The sequence below is a fragment of the Meleagris gallopavo genome, chromosome 22 (assembly GCF_000146605.3).
Source record: "Meleagris gallopavo isolate NT-WF06-2002-E0010 breed Aviagen turkey brand Nicholas breeding stock chromosome 22, Turkey_5.1, whole genome shotgun sequence".
In the NCBI taxonomy this organism is placed as follows: Eukaryota; Metazoa; Chordata; class Aves; order Galliformes; family Phasianidae; genus Meleagris; species Meleagris gallopavo.
The window spans coordinates 11,948,069-11,969,293 of record NC_015032.2 but is presented as its reverse complement, the minus strand read 5'-3'; the positions used below and the strand labels follow the sequence as shown (position 1 = coordinate 11,969,293).

General features: G+C 44.0%; 1 protein-coding gene across 1 annotated transcript; it reads right to left on the bottom strand.

Annotated features, from left to right (window-relative positions):
* Positions 1-477: 477 nt before the first annotated feature.
* BMP7 (bone morphogenetic protein 7) lies at positions 478-20,668 on the bottom strand. Its single transcript, XM_019622301.2, has 6 exons — positions 20,427-20,668; positions 10,481-10,629; positions 6,961-7,158; positions 5,198-5,274; positions 4,493-4,603; positions 478-3,264 (listed from the first exon to the last, which is right to left on the bottom strand). The coding sequence occupies exons 1-6, from the start codon at positions 20,639-20,641 to the stop codon at positions 3,115-3,117; spliced, it is 900 nt and encodes a 299-aa protein (XP_019477846.1). The 5' UTR covers positions 20,642-20,668; the 3' UTR covers positions 478-3,114.
* Positions 20,669-21,225: the final 557 nt, after the last annotated feature.

Genomic DNA, 21,225 nt, shown 5'->3' with positions numbered 1-21,225 from the left:
CTCCATAGCAATGCAATGTGGTATCCACAGTAGGAAACCTCCTGCCAGCAGCATCTCCGAAATATGCTAAAATAATCTAAATTAGAAAATGTCAGCTTCTTGGCTGATGTTCCTTTGGAGTTTCTTTTTTCCTTCCTTGTGCCTCTATAATTTTATTGGGATGACTAAATCTCTGAACTATGTTAGCAGTAAACAGAACTAATTTACCCCCCGCTTCTTTGAAACAGCTGCTGACAGCTGCACTATAATTCAATCATAGATCTTTGCAATGCACTCTGCAAAACATATCCATATTTTTTTTCATATTCTTTCCTCTGTTGTATTTGGGCAAAAGGAGCTGCACCAAACAGTGACGTGCTGATTTTGCCAATGCACAGAGATTGAGCTACATGGAAACAGATGCTCAAGGTGAAATACTGCCCAGCCAAAAAGGTTCTTTGAATATAGGGAGAAAAACCACACAGATACACGATGTTGTTGGGATATCTTTTGTAAAGTTGCAATGATTTATTTTACTAGTTTGTACAAAAGGCTTCTGACAACTGCTCTATGAGAAGAACCAGAAATGTGTATGCATTTTTGCCAACTGTTAATAAATATCTTCTTAAATAAGGAAACAAATGTGCTTAGGAACTGAGAATCATTTTTCCTGGATGTGATTGAAAAGGAATTCAAAGATGGAAATAAATAATTCTTCTGCTTTGTGACAACTATTTACATAAAAATGTACAAACAGTGAAACTGATGTTAAGCCTAGCAACAGGAATCCTATTATGTGGAAAAAAACAAACAAACAATCCCCACATAATATTTAATATATGAGTCCTGTACAGCAAGATACTGCAGTCCAAGTTAAAAATAAAAATAAAAATGCAATACACCAACGCTGTGACCACCAACACAGAAACAGTTGCAAGAAAAACTAACCCTTGACTACTAAATAGTGGAAGTTTAGATCTGATTAGCTCATAACTTCTAGGTAGCACCTTACCTTCCTTTAGGAGGCTTACAGAAACGCTGGTGTACGTACATATGCAACGTCCAAAGATGCTTCTGACCTGTAGGATTTCAATACCTCCCTCTAAGAAATGCCCTGAGGGCAGTTTTGACATGACTGCTGTAGATGGTCTTCTCTGCAGCTCCAGGGAGACGTTTGGCTTCAGCAGTTGTGGCTGTGGGTGACGGCTCGGTCAGTCCCACCTTGCTGCAGGTGGAAGTTCTCTGCAGCTGTGTGGTGTGTGTGTGCTGCGGGTGGGCCGTTCCTGCACACGTTTGAGTTGCCTGGTTTGGAAGTGGGGCACATCTGGAGATCCAAAGCCTACCAATATCGTGGAGAGACTTCCACGTTCCCATAAGCCTGATCTTATGCCGCTGAGAGAACTGGTGGGAAAACACCAATTGACTTAAATGCAATTAGAATTAGACCATCAGAAACAAGTTTCCAATTTATTTCACAGAGTAATCTTTTTCTTCCTTTACTTGTTTGTTTGCTTTTTAAATGAGCCATCTGGTCTGGATTTGGTCTGTGACTAAAAGAAGAGGAGCAGTGACTGATTTCCAAGTTCTCGTGGTTGCATTCTGCTATCTTCTTTCTCTCCATTCCCCGAGGAGGGACCTGGGGCTGAGTTCCCCTGCGGCTGTATCACATCTCCTCGGTGTGCTGAGAACCAAGTCCAGGCACTTAATGATATTCTGGACCCATCTGTTGGAGGTCCAGACTTTAGAAGCTTGAGGATTTAGAGCTGGGTTTGCTGAGGACCTGGTGTTTGTTTATTTGGAAAGAACTTTTTTTTTTTCTCTAGTAAAACTCAAGCCAGTCCTGCTTTTGTAATGTATGCCCAAGTTTTGAGTCAGCCTGTGATTGGTTACTGCTACTCTGTATTCTTATCACAACGACTTCAGTCGAGTTTAAATTACATAAATGTGATGCTTGTGTAACCTGTGCTTTAAAAAGAAGGAAAAGGGGTGGTTTCTTGTCCCTGGTTCCAGCTTGTTGATGTGGCTTCTGAAAGTGTTGGCTTGTTGTGGGGTTTTTTTGTTTGTTTTTTTTTGCTTGTTAGTTGTTTTCAGAGATGAGAGCAGTAGTAGAGCAGTGTCTTCTATTGTAATCACTGACCCTGGAAAGTAAAGTCCCCTGCAGTGTCCCTAGCTGTGCCGGGGTGGTGCTGGCAGTTTGTCTCTGCTCACAGCACCTTCTGACTCCACATCTTTGGAAAGGTGTTGGAATTTGTTCTGTCATTGAAGCCAGTGGATATTATCCAAACAGGAGGAGGATCTTCGGCTGTCTTTCACAACTCCATAGCTGATTGGGGTACCTCAGCTAAGCATTAGGTTTAATCCCAAATTGTTTCTTAATGTTGTGCTGCTTTCCTGTTTCAAATTCATACACATAAATTCTTTCTGGTTGCTACAGGGAATTTCTTTTCCCTTGAGGAAAAAAGAAGTATGCCCTAAAAGTCTTGTTCTTTGGAGTTACTTTCTTCACTTTCTTGCTTGCCCATTATGATGTTCTTTTCCTGAGACTGGTTTATCCTTTTGAACTCCATTCAATTCAGATATAGCTTCTGCTCCTGCCATTTAAAACTGGAACTTGCATCCAATTAAAAATGCTTCTGCTTATGAAACTGAAGCAAACAGAGGGATGGAAGTAATAATTCTCTAACAAAATACCTGTTCACTCCAGGTATATTTTGTTCACTTATTTTATTGCAAACTGTGTTACAGGAACTACACATGCTCAATAGTCACAGAACATTCTCACTTTGGATAATTATTAATTTTTAATTCACAATCAACATTGGTGAATTTGCAATCTTCTGAAAGACTCATTTGCAGAAGTATGTGTTGTAGGAGCCAATTTTGTAGGCAGATTTGATTTTAAATGGTTTCTCTGGCTTGTTTCAGTTTACAAGCTCATTGTCTGTAATAAACTAAAACAAAATGTGTTCAAATGCCACTTAGATCCAGAAACTGCTCCATTGTCTGAACTTTCAGAAGCCCAGTCCTAAAAACTGGGATTTTCGAGCTCATTGCTGCAGTGCTAACCTTTTCCCCTCCCCCACACATCCATACAAAACTCTCTCTTTACGAATAATCTTACTCTTTCCTACAAATCTAATGACAGCCGCATGCTCGTACCACCATGTTTCTGTACTTTTTTAAGATAACGTTGGAGCTGTCATCAAAATAGAGCACAGAGATAGCATTGAGTTGGGTGGGAGCACAGCAGGGTTTCGGCACAGTCTCTGGGTTTATAAAGTGAACCTGAGGAATTAAAGCAGAAGCATGTTAAGATTTCCGTTTCCCTTCTCCTCCCTCATGTTTCTGTTTCCCAGGCAGCCCTCTCTCCCCCATAAGCACACACAGACATGTTTTGAACACCTGGCTTTGTGTACAAATGTCTCGAGATGTCCCCTGCATGTATGGAGGCTGACGCACGCACCCAAGGCAGATCTAGTTGGAAATCTTTCAGTGAAGCAGGTTTTCATTAGAAAATTCCCATCTGTCAGAGCAGCCAGTGTTCTGCAGAAGTGTACCAGTTCCAATAAACTCTGCAGGACGTGCGGGTGAGGTTTTGAGAGCAGTCCCACAGGCGCTGTGCGGGGGGCCCAGTACCGGCTGGCACCAAGGGCTGCGGGTCCCTGGCTGCTGCTGCAGGGCCTCCAAGAGAGGGAGGAAAGTAAACAGTCCTCCAGGAGGAGAACATGCAAAGCTTCTTGTCTTGGACATGTGGATGCTTCTAGCTTCCCTAGTGCTTTTTGCAGTGCTGTCCTTAGATGTGCATAGGCGTAGGACACGGATGAAGGAGTGAGCCTCCTCGTGCTCCACAGATGCGTGCAGGGGATGTGGCTGTGTCAGGAGGGTGTCCCCATGTCAGCTGGGGGTGCTGTGCAGCCGGGCACCGGGGGCTGGTGTGTCCCCTGGCCACTTGAGCTGCTGTGGTGCATTGGCTTTGGTGAAGCAGCTGGGGTCCTCAGCGGCCCCTCAAAGCACAGGCACTGTGCCGTGTGGATGTGCCAGCTCGGGACTCCTATCTGGACATCTTTGACAATTGCATAAAATAAATACACCCACAGAGCAGCTGGGCTGTGTAATTTTGGATTTTGCTGACCCTTTCCTCAGCCTGTCCCCAAATCTGCTCTTGGAGGCAGCATGCAGTGCTGGCTTGTTTTTTTCAAGAGATGCTGGTAATGGGTCTCACATCCTGCTCTTCCCTCGTCACGCAGTGGGGCTATACAACCATTAAGATGTCTATCACAGGGCCCCTTTAAGCTAGAGAGAGCGTGTCAATGCTTGCAGCAAAGACAGGGTAATTCCTCGCCAACTATTAATTCAGGCCACTTGGCTAGACATATTTAGCCAGATGCTGCAGGCATCTCAATGAGCTAATGCAGACCTTCCTTCTCTTGTTAGCATAGAGATTTTGGGGGATATAAACTTATTTCTGAGCAGCACCTATTAGAAATAACTCTACAAGGTATGTTGCACCTACCAGTGTCTGCACAATGGCATGATTTGTAGCATTCATGTATGAATTCAATGGGAAAGCGCATTCTCCTTCACAGTAATACGCAGCATAGCCCTCTGGAGCGATGATCCAGTCCTTGATTAATTGAAGACATTAGATTGTGGAGAAAGGCAGCAATATTGTGCAGAGAAATAGAAAGTAGAATGGCACATAAATCTATCAATTCCTATGTCTGCATACAATTACAGTCGCTTGCAAAATAAAAAATCGGACATACTGGCTCTCCTACTGCTGTCTTTACACCTCTAAAGCAGCTGCCCTTCCTACAGGATCCTGTCCCACCTTGCAGACATGTCCATGGAATCACTGAAGCTCAGGGTCAGTTTTATGATCCATGCAGCAGTGTCCTCCCGGTTGCCCACCCATCGCTGACAGAAATGAAAATACTTTAGAAAGAATTGCTGGAGGATGTGCTCTCAGTGCTGCCAGAGGGAAATACAGGGCCCTCAGTATCTCACAAGAACTTAAGCATGCTGAGTTTTGGCCAGTTTCACACCAAATATTTGGATACCCTAACTGCACTTTTTCAGCATACTAAATGCGGCATGTAATTTTTTTCCCCCAAGGATAAATAATAATAATAATTAAAAAAAATCCATTTATTAGCTTGACCTCTCTAGCAGCCTGGAGCAGCATTTGCAGAGGCACCCGGTCGTGTGCAGCCCTTACCTGCCACCCCAGGTCCCTGAAGCTGACGTAGAGCTCGTGCTTCTTGCAGGCCTGGCGCTGGTCGCTGCTGCTGTTCTCTGTAGGGGACACGGGCTGTCAGGCTGGGCTGCCCAGCACCACACAACAGGAGTTGCACTGCTCAGCTGTTGTGCTTGCTGATGCTTTTTTTGTTTGGTTGTTTTTTTAAAACCATTTCCAGTCTCTTGTGCTGTAGTCATAAAATATAAATTGCACTTCTGGCCAAGGGCAGCCTGGGAAAATGCTTTTTTGCCCCTGAGTTTTCTCTGACCTCGTGTTGGCACAAACCAGATCTCTTTGATTATTGCCTACTATATGAAAAGAACTTGTGAAAGGACTGATAGGAGAAAAGCAACCTTTAACTATTTCCTATGCTTCAAGCTGTCTGAGCAGGATAGCTGCACGTTCAGGCATACAAAGCAGAGTTAGGACATAATGTGAAATCTGTTGTTCTGTCCAGTGCAGCTGCAGTCAGAGTGAATGATGATGCTTCATGGCAAACCCAAAGAACAAAGTGCGAGCTACAGACCTAGGAGAAGTACCAGAAGACATTTTTTTTCCCAACTCTTATTGGAAACAAAATCAACACAGGGGCCTCAGGCTGCAAGCAGACACTGCTTTGCAGGGGCTTTTCTGACCTGCTCACAGAAGAAAGGAATTATTTTATCCCTCATCCATCCTTTAAAAAGCAATTGATGTATCAGCTAATAAAAATGCGCACTTTAACTGCAAAGCAGCAATTGCCTGGGGAACTGCAAAACTCTGAGCTCAGAAATGCAAGATATGGAAAAGCATTTTAAGAGACTCCAAGATTTGAGGTGTAAGGTACAGAAATGCATACACGTGGGCAGGTCAGAGGAGCCACACCTGTCTCCAGAGCTGCAGAAAAACATCATTAGTCCTAGGACAGGAATGACCTGATTGAAAGTAGGGAGCTGCAACACAACTGACAGGGAAGAGTTGTTCCACAGCCTTGCAGGTTGCCCCAGACAACCTCCAGGAAAGGCAAGTCATGTCTTGTGCCCAAGGTTGTCCTGCTCCTTCCATCTCTTGCACGCTCTTTGTCTGGCGATGTGCTCACAGAAATAGAGCTGGAATGCACTGCTGCCCTCAGTGGAGCTAGCCCTGTGCTCTGGGTCCTGCTGGGAAGGTCACTGAGGGCCCATTATGCTGAGGTATCTCATAATTAAACCACGTTTCTATTTTAAATGCCTGACAGTTTTCTTCCATATTAGGGAAGTGCAGCTCCCCCCAGAATAGCTGCAGCTATCCTGAGCGAAGAATGGGTTTTCCTCATTTGGGATCATTAAGCCTTTGGGTGGCTGCATTTAAAATTGTAGCCTTTTGAAAAGCTACAGTATTTCAATTCAGATCCTCTGAAATACATTATTGTAGCACTCACATTACTTCTTTTAAAGTCGTTATCTTACATTTCAAAATAAGAATTTACTTTGTGTGAGAGCTTCTGTGTAGATGGCTTTTCTTTTTCAAGTTGGGTTAGGATATCCCTCTGTTCTACACTGTTTCAAAGAAAAATAGTGTTGGTTTTTGTTGTTTTTTTTTTGCTTGAATAATCCCTAATCCCTGAAACCAAGTGGTTTCAGACCAGCAAACCAAAAACTAGCAGGAAACCAAAGAGATAACAACCAACACCAAGTATGGGAGGAACAGTTCCCATGTAGTGCCAAGTCCAGCACAGCATTATCCCACACCCAGCAAAACGGGCCCAGCACACCTCCCTGTACCTGCAATGTTTGACACCCGGAAAGCTTCCTGGTTCTTTGGTGTTTTGGATCGATTCTGGCTCCTCTGCTTCCCTCCTGTGGAGCGGATGCTGCGGAGGTGAACCTCGGTGGCTTTGAAGAAGGCGACCGTGAAGGGCTGCTTGTTTTGTGGGCCGTGCCTCCCAATGAGCCCTGCCAGCTTGGGGTTGATGCTTTGCCCTTAACAACAACACAGCATTGAGCAGGATTGTGTTAACTTTCCATTTTCGGCAGACATTGTAAGTACAGCAGGAGGGAGAGCTGCTGTCTGGTCAGAAGGGTGATTCCTAGGTACATCCATATGCGTCAGTCCATCAGGGGCCTGGACTTAATCGGCAAAGCTACTTCTGAGGAGAGCAGCTTAGCACAGCTAACTTCATTTTATATCTGCGTGTAAAAGTTACATAAAATACTCCTACGTATAATTATTTTACCCTAAATCCGCTTAGCATTAACTTTTCCTACATTCTTTACAGGGGTTTCATTAAGTTCACCAACCTATAATTTGAAGTGATCCTATAAAAGGAACCATAAAACTCAGCCCATAGGAGCACTAAATGCCCACTGGAAGGTTATTAACTTAAAATAAAAATGCCTTGTATGAAATACTGTCAGAGTTCCAGATATACTGCAGCTGAGAGAAACAAATAGTTGAGATGTTCAGAGACGTTTTGCTTATTGCTGTCTCTCAGCACTACGGTACCCAATAACCTTGGTTCAAAGCCATTCATCGCCATGTGTGCTTCTTTCATCCCGCACTTCTGAAATTAATTTTATTTTTGCTGAAAGCTCATTAAGTGGTTTTGCTGTAGAATTAATTGTGTACAAAAAAAAATACAGGGAGAGGTTTATGGTAGGTGAGGGCATCCAGGGTCCCTGTGAACAATTTCCTGGGCAGGGCACCAGGACAGGTCAGGTTGAAAGAGCAGAAAGTTATGTATAAAGACTTTTGTGTAGACACACATCAGCATCTTCACTTTCAGCCTAAGCTCCTACCTGGAAATGTGCCTGGTTTGCATTTTAAATAAATGAGGCTGAGTGCACAAAGTGCTTAAGCAAGTACCCAGTGCTAAATAGACAGGTAGTTCCACTCGTCCTTGGGCTTTGCCAGATCCAAGCCTTACTTCCTGAAAGCAGACTCAGCTGAAGGAACTCCATGAATACTGTCCCTGGGCAAATCTTTCCCCTTCAAAGAAGCCTTTTTATTTTCCCAAGTTGTTTCATCTACCAGGTATCTCTGTGGCTGTGGTTTTTCCAGGGTAAATTATTTCACCTTTACGATGTATCTGGAGGTTAGGTCAGTGGTATGCAGTGATGTGACTGGACTTCACACGGAAATTTAAGTTTAAGGGTTTTCATTAATGCAACAATAAGTAGCATCTGAGCAATTAATTCCTTATTTAACACCAATGTGTTCAAGACCAGTACAGTCCCAATGTTTTCTGAGGGGAAAAGAGGCTCTGTATGAGAGTGTATTCCTTTCTATCATTATTAATAATAATGGGAATTCATTTTATTAAAAAAGTGTGGAAAAATCCAGTATTTGGGTGTATGAGAGTGTTAGAACCAGGTAGTGAAGTTAGACCTGAGGGCACGTATGTAAGTCCCCTATAAGCAATGATAAATGTCTCCAAAAAGAACTAAAGCTGTGCTCTTGAACCAGAGGGCAAAGCATTACTTGCTTTTTAGTACTGTCAAATATGGGATCTCAAGCAGCAGCTTAAGCAAACCCAAGGCAGTAACTGCTGGTGCCAAGTGAGGCAAATTGGAGCAGGGCTGAAAGCTCTGCAGGCTCCTGAGTCACTCCAATATTTTTCTTGCTTGCTGCTTGAGCTGATCCCCATTTTCTAAGAGTAAAATTCTACCCTGTGACTCCACATTAGTTATACATGTTGATACTCATTTGGCAAGATTATAAAGAAATGATGAGTTACTGAATTTCTTCTCTGTAATCTCATCTGGACAATACTCATGATGTCACTTCATTTTTTTTTTCTTTTTAATGGAAGCTGTACTGGTTTCATGGTTGGAGATCTCTATATTTAGGGACAGATACAAAGGAAAACCTTTCACTTAAAGCTTTGGGGGTTGCCCAAGCATACAGCGTTCCAGCAAAGCCCTGCTGTGCTTTCAGCAGAGGATTTTCATATGAAATCCAGGTGTAAAAGCAGCACTCTTGTCAGTGTGCAGTTGGTCTAAATCCAAAACAAAACCTGGGGAGCAAGGAAGGACATGTCCTTGCCATTCAAAATAGAAAGAAAAATTCACATGCATGGAGGAGAAATGTGAGAGCAGAAGCAAGCTGCCAGGGGACTCAGTTACAAACAGCAAGAGACAATCAGGCTCTGTATCTCTGTATTTACTTTCTGAATGCTGCAGTTGGCTTTCCCAACTACAGTGTCAGGCTGATTAAAGTATTTTGTTAATCTATTTTGAAAAAGCAGCAACTTATTTTTTACATTATTTCAAACATGTTCATAAACACAGCTGGATTTTTCAGGAGTGTAAAGAGAAACCAGATTCCTGGTTTGCTTTGAGTGATGTAACAGATGAGAATGCACAAATCATTGAAACCCAGATTTTCTGGTTTTGAAGACTCGCTCATAAATTTGGCTTATGCTTTTAAGAGTCCACTTCTGAGTGCCCCAGCTCAGCACATCCCATGGCTGTGCGTTGTTCCTTTCCTTGTATGCGGGACCCTGGAAAGTCACAAGTGAAATCTGTAGCCTATAAGAAAACAACTACCTGGGTTTCTCCTCAGTAATGAAAAAGAGACTGACCTGCACTGCAAGAACACCAGGCCAGGGCTGGGCAAAGCAGCGTTAAGGTGTTCTGAGCAGGAGAGCAGGAGAGTGATACTGTAGTATCTTTGGAGTTTAGAGATACTCAGCAAACCTCCAGCTACTGCTTTTCTATGGGCTCTAGGCTGGATCTGTACGATTTTCCTCTGTGTGAACCTGAATTGAATGAACGTGCCATCACTCTGGACACGTCTGTAATCCCAAGTATTTCCTTTAGGAGGCAAACTGGAAATTTAAAGCAAGGACAGGTGACTGAAAACAGGGTTGAATTTGTCTTCACTCAGTCTTCCTTACTCTTTTAGTTTTAAGAGTTATGATAGTTTTTAAATCAAGTGGAATTTGAATCTTTGTGCAGCCCTTCTGAAGACATTTGAGAGCCAGCTTTTCCCATCCATTCTCAATCATCACAACTGTACCTGGAGAAATGCAGAAGTTGTTCTGTTGTGCTGTTGCCAGCAGTGTACACATAGCTGTGTGCACATCCCAAACATGGTAATACTGACGTGACTGCACACTATCTGCTAAAGCATTTGAGTACATCCTAAACTTGAAATAATGTCTTTTTCACATCTTAAGCAAATACAGGAAAAATATTCTCATGAGATCGTGTTCAAAGGACAGAATGCTGAAATGGTTAAGTCTTCTCCTGACTGGGACCATATACCCCAAGCAGATATTCACTGACATAGTTTGAAACTCACCATCTATGCTTTCCACAGATAGCTGCAGGCCAAGGTTGTGCTGTGGATTCACCACCCAATGATTACTGGTTGCAGTGATGTCAAACACCAGCCACCCCTCTTCTGCAGCCCAGATCGTTCGGGAGTCAAGCAGGAACAAATCAGAATCCCTGAAACAAGAAGTGTAACTCCCAGTTAGTTGGACTTTCCCCTGGGACCTCTAAGGACATTCACATACATGCTTTAAGCAACACGCTCGGTTGGCTTTCAGGAGCAGACAGGTTATTCTGGAGCTGGGCTGGCGTGCTTTCCTGCCTAATCACCTTCATATGAAGTGCTTTTCTCCTCTTCAAAAAAGAGAGGATAGGTTGAAGCAGAGTTGAGGTGGTTTTGGGTTACTTTGCTGCTGCAGTTAACCTCAGAGCTGCTGATGCGACTTTGGAAAAAATGCTTGCCAGGCACAGATTTGCAAAATTACTGTTTGCATATGCAAACCTAGTAATTGGGCAGACAATGCTGCTCATTATCCTTTCCACACATCATTTCCTGACTTTTATGCATAATTGTAGCACTAGCGCAAGCCAGCTGGAACAGTGTCGTGCATATATTAACATGTGTAATGGTTTTTTAAACTTGTTCATCTGAGGTTGCAGATAATTGATTGAGGCAATAACCCTCTGCACTGTCACAGGTTTGCATTACATTGGGTGGCAATTTCCTTTCAATTTGTTCTTTAAAATTTTAGAAGACCACTGCTGGATTATTCAGGTTGTCGAACTGAAACCAGATCGGTGACAGAGAGGATTTCATACATTTAAGAACGGTGAAATCATTCTGGATTTACAAAACATTTCTTGGCAAATTTCTGTAAAATGAAAATTTGAGGGGAAAAAAAAACAGGTTGTGCAAAGGAAAGAATCTTCTCTTATCAGAGGCTAAGAAAGAGATTGTTGAAAATAGTAATAGAATTGGATGGTGGTGTGGTTCCTTTCCACAAAGGACTTTACAAGAAGAAACAGGGTGGAAGTGCCTAGACAAGTCCTGCAAGGCCTGCAGTGCACTAACGTGATAACTCGTTTCAGTGTGATTACATCCTTCTGAATGAAAATACATCCTTGGAAAACACTTTACTCATGTCCTCAGAGCTAGAAGAAGGCCTTACTAATTTTGTCACTACTGATTTATTAGTGCAAATACATATTTATTTAACTTAGTTTTCTCAGTGGCTCTCGCTTGCACAAAATACTAAGTGATCAAAAGTGAATCAGAGAAGAGCTGTCAGCATAGAGGCTTTTGCCTTTCAGATTTTAGTAATTATTTTCCCTGGGAGATACAGAGAAATTAGAAGCTTTTGTCCCACACAACTGATTCAAAACAGAAACAGAGTTTTATTGCAGCGTTCTTACTACCTAGTTCTCAACCTTTGTGGGTGAGGGTGTGAGGGATGATGGCTTTCCTCCATGAGCTCATAGATGTCACCACCTCTGGCTCTAGGCTGGCTTTCATGGAACTAAACTTCAGAAATGAGTTCCACAGAGCATGTGAGCACAGCACCAAACATGTGTAGAAGGAGGATTGTGTTGTTTCCTCACCAGTGCATGACACTGTTAGCCTCTGCACACAGCACAGCTGCATGTGTTGCATCTGCCCGTGCTGAATGTGACAGCTTGGGGACTGCAGTGGCTTTCTGGGTCAGCTCAGTGCAGAACAAAGAGGCAGGTCTGATCCTTGCAGGAGATGTTCTGTGGGTGTGGGACGGAGGTTATGACTGCAGTGCCTCCCTTTGCCCAGCACTTCTGTGCCGTGCTTCTTTTTCAGCAAAGCTTTGGATTGTGGAAGAAACCCTACGTGAGAACTGAACTTTCTGTTTTCTTGCCAGGACACGGGTTTTCCTACACAGAACACTTCAGCAGATGTTCGTGCAGCCAGGCTTAGGAAGGGCCTGTGGGGATGGAGAGGATCAGCTCAGGTGTGGGATTTGCTCTCTGGAGCTGTCAGCTCTGCTGGGCACACCGAGGGCAGCCAAAAACAGGCATCACAGATACCCCCTCCCTCTGTGCCTGTGGTAGTTACAGGAATGCATGATGCTTGAGCTCAGACCTGGGGGGCCTGCAGATTTCCCAGGGTTCCATCCCCACCCTGAAGCAATGGCTGTGTTCCCATAGTGCATGACACAGCCGTGCGGACACCTCCCGCCCTTCCCTGTTTACAACACACTGAGCAGAACGCATCCCAGAGGAGCTGGAGATGAGGGAGTAGTACAGATTGGGCCATTCCGATGGCTGAGTCCAAGTTTCCAGAAATGTAGGACTTTTATATTCACATACTGCATCATTTAAGCATGGCCCCTGACTGGAACTCATGATTCACACAAGGATTAGTTAATAGGGACTTGGCTTGCTTGGTTTTTCTCCCTTGTCGTTTGCAGGTTGAAGATAATAGCAATAATGATGTATATACATTTTTTTCAACTTCTGCTCAACTTCAGTGTTATTACTCAGAAAAAAACAGCCTTTAAGCCTCCCATGCTGACATGATGCAATCAGGGTAACCAGACAACATGAGGCATCAAGTACCAGGGTGAGTCAGGCTGGGAAATTGTATAATGCATTTGTTTTCCTGTAGTTACAGCAATGTGCAAACAATAGGCCTGTAGGGGAAGCCCAAAGTGAGAGAGATCAAAGGGATGAACTAAGGAGAAATGTCCTTCCCACGCACACTTGGAACATTTGGACCCAAAAAGTCCTTGTGTCAGATGCTCCCTGAAGTTCAAGCACCCTTGGATTTGCACTGTCAACTCTAGCCCAGCAGCAGCAGCCAGGACTGGGATGACAAAGCTGCCTGCAAGCAGAGCATCTGACACTCCTCAGGTTGTGGCACCTGAGGTTCCAATGAAAAGAAACTTCCTGTTCTGCTCAAAAGAACAACCTCCCTTTCAGTGAAATGCCCTGCGTCCTAAAGACTTATGGCTAAACAGCGTTGAATCACTAGCAAATGGACAACAATCCCTTTACACATCAGTGTTGGGTAACTGTATGCAGCACAGCAAAGAAATGTTATTCTACTCAGCCTTAAAATTTGTTCTGAGGGCTCCTGATTAATGAGTTGTTGTACAAGTTAGTGCTAGTTAAGTCTGACGTGACTGGTTGTGGTGTTTGATTTGAGCTAAAGATCTAAGTGCAAAGAGAAAAGGTTTCTAGTGCACATCTTACCCACTGGTACCTGATCTAGCAATGGTGTGCAGGGTCTTGGAGCAGGATCAATAACGGCTTTACAACCAGGAGGCAGAGATGCACTTTGGTTCTTTGTACCTCTGTTCAATCCCTTAATTTGAGACATTCAGAGCATGTGAGAAACTTCACTGAGCCTTCTGTCAGGCCAAGGGATACAAAAAGGAACATGGTCTTTGTTTTACAGAAAATTAAGCTGGGACGTGGAAACGTTAATGTCTAGATTAGAGTTACATAAATGGTGAAGTCTGGATCCAGCCCACAAGTATGTTTTGTTGAGACCACATCAAAATGGTTCAGCGTTCAAAGTGCTTACATCAGTGGGAGTGTCAAAGCTACTAGAGATGATAAAACTCAGGGCTTTCAGCTTAGTCAGGCCAAACAGTATCAGGCTGTCAATGCAGCCAGGGCTGAGGACAGGAGGTTGGCACTTGTCTACTGATTGCTTCAGTAGTTCTGGTGTGCTGGACACTAGAAAGGAGACACACCTCCCACTAGAAAGCACAGCCCAAAGTTTATCCGCAGGTCACATAATTGCTGTGTGGTCTACAAAATGTCCTTTGCTAACTCGGTGTTTCTGGACTGAAGGTTGAATAACAAGTATTGCAAAGAGAGGCAGCCAGGGGAGGATGCGCCTGAGACTGTCTGGAAAGCAGCTGGAGTTATGGATGTGGAAGGGCTGAAGTTGCTACAGGGCTGTGTGAGCAGAGTGGGATAAGGAAAGGACAGGAGGAAGTGCAGTTCATAGCAGTAAGAGTAGATGAAGAAAAGGCAAGTAAAAGCACCCTGAAAGGGAAGAGCCAGGGAGTAGCTGTGCGGCAACCCCACTAATTCACTGACAAGAGAAAGGTTTAACAACCATCTTTGCCTCTTGCTGCCTATGTTTTCAGCATCTCAGATACATGTTAGTTTGTAGCCGTAAATTGTAGAAGAAATGTATCCCAAAATCAAAAGTGCAACATCCTTTTATCCTTCTGACCACAAGACCTGGTGGGCTGGGGCACGAGGAAGAACAGAGGCCAACGGGAGAGACCCCACAAAATTAGGAGTTGGCAGTTCTACAATAGCAAGAGAGAACAGCAGATCAAACTCGGCAATTATTGTTTATACTGTGATAAGGAATACATTGCTTTTCTTCTGTTTTCTCCACTCACCTTCCCCATCCTCTTTTACAGCTCTGTTATTTGTAGCTGCTGCTTGACACTAATAAGCACTTCCAAGTGGGATAAAAATAAATAGGAAGAAGCTTCTGCAGGCAGCAGAAGAGAAGATGGCTCTTGGCAGCTTTCATTACAACCCAAAGTGAGCTGATTTCTGTGATGTGCTGCCCTCCCAGTAGGCTGAAAGCCTTGATGGCAGCAGCCAGCCAGCAGGTCCTGCAGTCCCCTGTCGGCATCTGACAACACAAGGAGTGCACTCAGGCTGTCCAGCTGCTGCTCAGCTCTGATCCCAACCTGCTAGTCTGAGCAGTGCTTTAAACAATAGCCATACTGTGACACCTTGCAATGGACTTCAAGTTGCTTTACAAATATGGGTCAGTCCTCCTCAGTTTTTAAGTGGGAATGCTGGAGGCACAGATATGTTAAAAGTCTTACTGACTGAGAGTATAAACCACAGGAGCACAATCCTATCCTCTTGACTGGTATTATAACCCTAGAGGAGTTCTTTAGGTCAGTGGCGTGGTGCAAGCTGGCAAATTAACTGAAAGGTAGCCCAAAGGCAAAGGTGGCATGGGAGCTGTGGGCAGTTCATGTCTGGGTTTGAGCAGTGGAGGCAGGAGAAGGCAAAAAGGGCATCCCAGGAAGGGGAGAGGAGGTCTGGCGTTGGAAGACATCTGTTTGGATTAAAAAACTGCAGTATCCAGATTCCAGTTTGCTTGGTGTCATTGCTTAAAGTTGGCTGCAGCTGTCCAAAGACAAGCTTAGGAAAATATTTTTCAGACTTTCCTACTCTGAGAGGGCCCCAGGATCTCACTGGGCCTCTCCCTGGCACATGACAACACAAACCCGGTGCAGCCCTCCTCCCACACTGCCCCAGCATCCCCAGCCCTTCCTTCCCTTGCATTCCCCCCTGGTAAAAGCCCTCTCGTGCTCCCAGAGGAACAGCTGCCAGCAGAGCAGCCTGTTGCTTCCCCAGGTGAAGGGATGGCCCCAGCAGGAAGCAGAGAGTGCTGGAGGTGGTTTCCAAGGTCTGTTATGCTGGTAAGACAGGTCTGTGTACATTTTGTTGAATCTTGGGAGAAATAAAATTCATTCAAACATTTCAACAGATTCTTAGTTCTGTCTCATGTGTCCCCACTGCTGTTCTCCCTTTTCTGTATAGTGTTTGAGAAGGAGATCTAGGTTTCAAACGTTGATTAAAAGTGGCAGTGAGAGACTTTGGTACAGAGCCTTTATGAAACCCCTTGTACAAACAGCGCTGAGAGAAACGAGGTTATGTACGTATCTCTGACACTTCATATACAGATGTTTCTGTTGTATTGAATCACTGTTCATAAGTGGATTGCTTAGCTGAGGAAGAGCCCATTGGAGGAGCTATACTCAAGTGCCTGTGAAGAGCTTTGCTTGCTCAGTGAGTTCAGGACTTGTCAGGGGTTTTTGCAGGCTGCAGTGGCTTTTAGGAATGGTCTGAAAGAGACAACTAAATGCAGCCCTATCTTTGGAAGGCTACGGGGTTTCCATGCTGGAGTTCCCATGCTGCTGTGCCCAAAAGCATAACGTGATGAGGACAGTTACTGACCTATGTGCAGACAGCACACACACAAAAACAGATCAGAACTACTGTCAGTACCTTTCTAGATGCTGTCAGAGTACCTGCAGGTGTCGTCCTGGTGCTGGGATGCTATGTTTGACTGTATCTTTCTTCACTGCACAATTCCTAGAACAGTTATACTGGTATTTTATGAAGCTCCAAAAAGAAGGCACATCTGCCTCTCCTGTTGGGTGGACCAAAGCCCATCTTAGTTACTAAAATTGCATGTTTCAATCCATAACCTGGGAACAGATCCCCATAAACAGGGAAAGGACTCTGGAGAGGGGCTCAGGTTTGATCTAGGTGTAGAAGTGGCTCAGTTTGAAATACAAACTAAAGCATTTCAGCTGCAAGTCAAACCTGGGAATGCATCATGCAAGATCTTATTTTCTGTAGGGCTGGTAACACGAGCATTCAAATCGTTCTCTGCCTTTGAAGCCTATGAAATCCACAATGGCCACAAAGCAAACGTGTAACAACTACGTTAGGATTAGTAAAGGCTGGTCAAGTACCTGGCTTTATTCTTTCCAGTAACAAAACTCCCATCCACTTCAAAGGGGTTGGGATTTACCCCACAGTGCAAGTGCTGGGTTCACTGAAATTGAAGATGAAAGTGGGATAAGGTATGTCAGCTTTGGAAGGTGCAGACAGATGAGCAAGTTTGAGCTCTTGAAGTTGATGGGAGCTTCCTGGTGCCTTTAGTTCCCACTGGTAAGGTTGGTGACCCCAGGCAGGACTCCACGTCCTGCTGCTCAGCACCTTCCTCAGCCCAGATGCTGGCTTTATGAAACTCTTTCCCAAGCTTTTGGGTGAGTGAACCATGAAGACCAAACAGAAGTTGTGCACACAAAAGCTTTGGGACTTGCTATATTAGTCAAAATATCGACTGTTTTCTCAGTGTTTATTATATTTGAAACATTTTGTTCATGAATGTACTTGTTTGCTTACAGTGAATAACTGCTGCTTCATGCCTAAAGAATGCTGTACCTGCTTTTTTATACAGGAGATGTTGCTAGTGTGAAAGGTTTGCCTTGCAATGAATTCATAGATTTGGAAAGACCAGAAAGATTTGGTCATTTAGTCTGGTTGCCTATAAACACCTGTGTTTATAGCTTTGTACAGACAGAGATAATTTATCTTAGTCGAAGTCCTGAGGGGCATGCAGCCTGCTACAGAGGGTGGAGCAAACAGGCGTGAGCTTCCATCCTGTGTGCAGGTGTCAGTAGCACTGAGGTAGAGAATTTCAGAAACAGTCTGTTGTGGGTGCAGCCATCTGTCTGTAAAGACCTATAGCTGTATTTTCGTCCGGGGTAAACTGCAGACAGAGTCATTGCCAGTTAGATACCTGTCAACCTGTCCGAACTCGTAAAGTAAGTAATTAATTGTTGAGTTGCTAGTACTTATGGTTTATTTGAACTGAGGGCACACCAGCACACCCTCAAAACTGGAGGCTTATCTGAGGTTTAACTGAAATCCAAGCCTTCAGCACATCCAGTGGTCTCTTCATCCTCTAATAAAAGATCCCCAGTCAGCCACAACTTTGTCTTTCCAGCTAAATGCAGTACAACTTTGGGCCCTAGAGGCTATCCCAACCTTTGCTATGTGCTGCAGGAGAGCAATGAATGCAGAGCACACTGCGGGAGAGTACAGGTTTGGAGAAATTCTAGGTTTTCAGATCTTGAAAGGCAATTCAAGTAATCTGCTGGGAGATGCCACTGCCATTTTATCACCCTAAGAGCACAGGGAGAGGGAAAACCATCTGTTGTTTTGTTGGCCAACATACCTGCCATGCTGTAGGGAAGGGAATCAACAAAGCAAAATGCGAGCAAAGGCTTTCTTGCCTGGGGGCGGGGGGAAGAGTTTGGCTTTGTTTTGTTCCTGTTGCTAACAACGTCGGATGGGGCTGACTTTCCAGCCTGCTCAGGATGAGACAAACAGCCAAGAAAGCATCAAAGCGAATGGGTGTTTTTTGATCAACACTGGAGAGAGTTTGTTTTCTTTCTCTTCTTGCCCAATGACACACTCACTTGGATGACTGGTCTGTGACAGAGCTGGTTGGAAAATGTCAGTGGAAAAATGCAGAAAAAGAGCAAATATTTTTACAAATGCTAGTGACAATATTTTTACCTTTGGTCAATCCAAACCAATAGGAATATTTTTTCAGCACAAACTGTTCAAAACTCAACATTGTCTGTGCCAAAATGTATGCAAAGGGTGAATATGCATGAACACTCATTTAAAAAGATGTTCCTGTGGTGAATATGATGCAGTAAAATTGCATCTAATCTTGTAGCTGGAACATCTGTATAATTAGTAAGATTCCTCACCTCTTCCACCCAGCAGTTCGTGTAGATGCCTGCCCTTTGCAAGCATTTTTTCCTTTAGGAATAAGAAGTTGTGGAGGAGGCAGCTCACAGGAACACTTGCTGCTCCAAGCAGCTGTATCCACATAGCCATCCCCAGAAGGGACATCACAGACCTCTCTGCGGATATTTCCAGCAAACCTGTGGATCTTTCATCTTAAAATTAAGGTGACACTCAGTTCTGTCAGTAAATTTCCTAGTGAGCACCTCACTAATCAGGATATGAAAGAGAACTTCCCTGGCATCATCCTCATGAGGAAGGACATTTACTCCAAGAATATTTTGGCATTTCCTCCAGACCTGGCACACTGCATGTCTGCCAGCACATTTCCTTCTGTGCTTCCCAAGAGCAGAAAGTTCTCCCCACAGGCTTTTACCTTCATGACCTACCTAAGAAATACTGCAAAAGGAGGCTTCTGTCTCCATAGGGGCCAGAGATGGAGTAAACGTAAATGTTAGTGGTAAGAGGAATCTAAGAGGTCCTATGCAGTTTGTGGCGTGTTGCCATCTCCTTTTAGAAACCCTAGTTAAAATGTATAGGTTATCATTGTTGGATAAAAATAGGTTAATACTATCACAGTCCTCAAAACCCTGTAAGTAAGTGTCATTAGAAATATTGAAGGGCCAGGAGTCTTGACCCACGCACCAGTGTTTAAACACTTACACAACAAAGTCTGTTGAATATCTCACCATTTAAAAATGTTGATAAGGTCTCCTGTCGTATTTTAATGGATCAAAAATGCAAAACTGTTTTGTTTTTTTTTCCATTTTTATTACCTCTTATAAAACTATGAAGCCAGAATCCTGATTGCACTATTGTTTCTTACCATTTTGGACTTTCCCCTTTTTAAATCCCTTGTGTTTCTCTCTTCATAAACCTAAATTAGGGCTGTAGTATTATTACCTCATATTTAGTGGTCCTAAAGAATAACTTCTGACTAGCATGTGACTGTGAATACTTTTCATGTAAATAAATGTAATCTCGCTTTTGGTAGGATGTGTATTTAGAAGAAATACGTGCCAGTGAAACTAAGTGCTTTTGATAAATGGTTTGAGATTGCTGATTAATTGGAACTGAAAACAGATGAGGAAATTAAACATATGTTCTTATTCAGGTTCCCTGGAGGATTTGTCAGGGAGCTTGGCATACGTTAATAATTGCTTGGAATGGATTTAATAGCTCATCTTGTAGTTTTGCACACACAAAACAATCAGTCAATATAAAGAGCATGGTGTCATCTGTCTTTGTTAATTAGGGTTCTCAAACGCCTTCGGTAATAAAGGTTAGCAATTAAGCTACAATTAGAAAGGAAGCATTCAGACGTGGTTTTACCACTGCGAGATCCATAAGCAGCAAGAGGAATAGGGCAGGTCTTCCAGAAAGCTTGAAATACTTCGCACCCATGGTCTCCTCCTGCCCCAGGGCACCTTCACCCTGTGCCCTTGGGGCTGAGAACACACAGCAGCAACATGCTGACGTTAGCACTGAGATTTCACCTTACAGCCCTCCTGCCCAAACCCCTTTTGCTGACGGCACCAATTTATCTAACATTATTGGCCATAACCCTTAGAAGGAACCTGCTGCGCTTGTGCTTTATCAGGATTTCCCTGTGGGTCACTCACCTTCCTGGGTGCTCCTGGAGGACCTGGTAGACGCTAATCTGGAACGTTTCATTATCGAAGCGTTCGCGGATGTAATCCTTGTATATCCTGAACTCGGCAGCCGTCACTGCTTCCCCCTCTGGGATTCTGGAGAGATCAAACCTGAACTCTCGGTAGTGGCAGCGCTGATGGTGAAACTCTCTGTCATGCTCCACTGAAACAGAAAAACAGCCCATTAGCCACCTGCTTTGTTCCCTTTCCCCTCACCATCAAACACGCTTGTGAGTTGCCACAACAGAAAAGGGCAGGAATATCAGATTGCAGCATCTCATTCTGTCCTTTGGTTTGCTAAAGCACGTAGGAAATACAAGACTTTATCTAGGCTACTGTAAGTATAAAGATGTTTGATGGAGTGTCTTTGAAACAGTTCTACAACTGTCTGGTACAGGTGACTGTTGTGTTTTAATGATTTTGGCAGTGCTTAACAAGTGACTCTGGACATTTGCCACTGATAACAACCAAGCTGCTGTAGGAAGAGGCAAAAGGCACAGGTGGGGTTTTTTGGGAGGGCTGGTCCTCAGTCTGACTGCCTCCTGAGGAAAACACACACATAAACCCACACCCATGTACACAAGCGTGCAGATTCCAGTCTGCGAGGTTTTTCCTGCCGGTGACCCACATTTAGTGCCAGCTGAACTCATTACAGACACTCAGTGCCACTCCAAGGGATGAAGATTTCATTTTAAGGCCCCTGAGCGACAGATCGACCCGCCGCCCTGATGGGGCCGTACCACTGCTTGTGGCTGTTGGGGCAGAGGGT

Coding starts and splice junctions, on each gene's coding strand:
- BMP7 (XM_019622301.2), bottom strand. CDS start 20,641: ATGGGCTGTTTTTCTGTTTCAGTGGAGCATGACAGAGAGTTTCACCAT. Junction 10,630..20,426: donor CTCCAGGAGCACCCAGGAAG/GTGAGTGACCCA, acceptor TTCTTGTTTCAG/GGATTCTGATTTGTTCCTGC. Junction 5,275..6,960: donor CCGGGTGTCAAACATTGCAG/GTACAGGGAGGT, acceptor TGTCCCCTACAG/AGAACAGCAGCAGCGACCAG.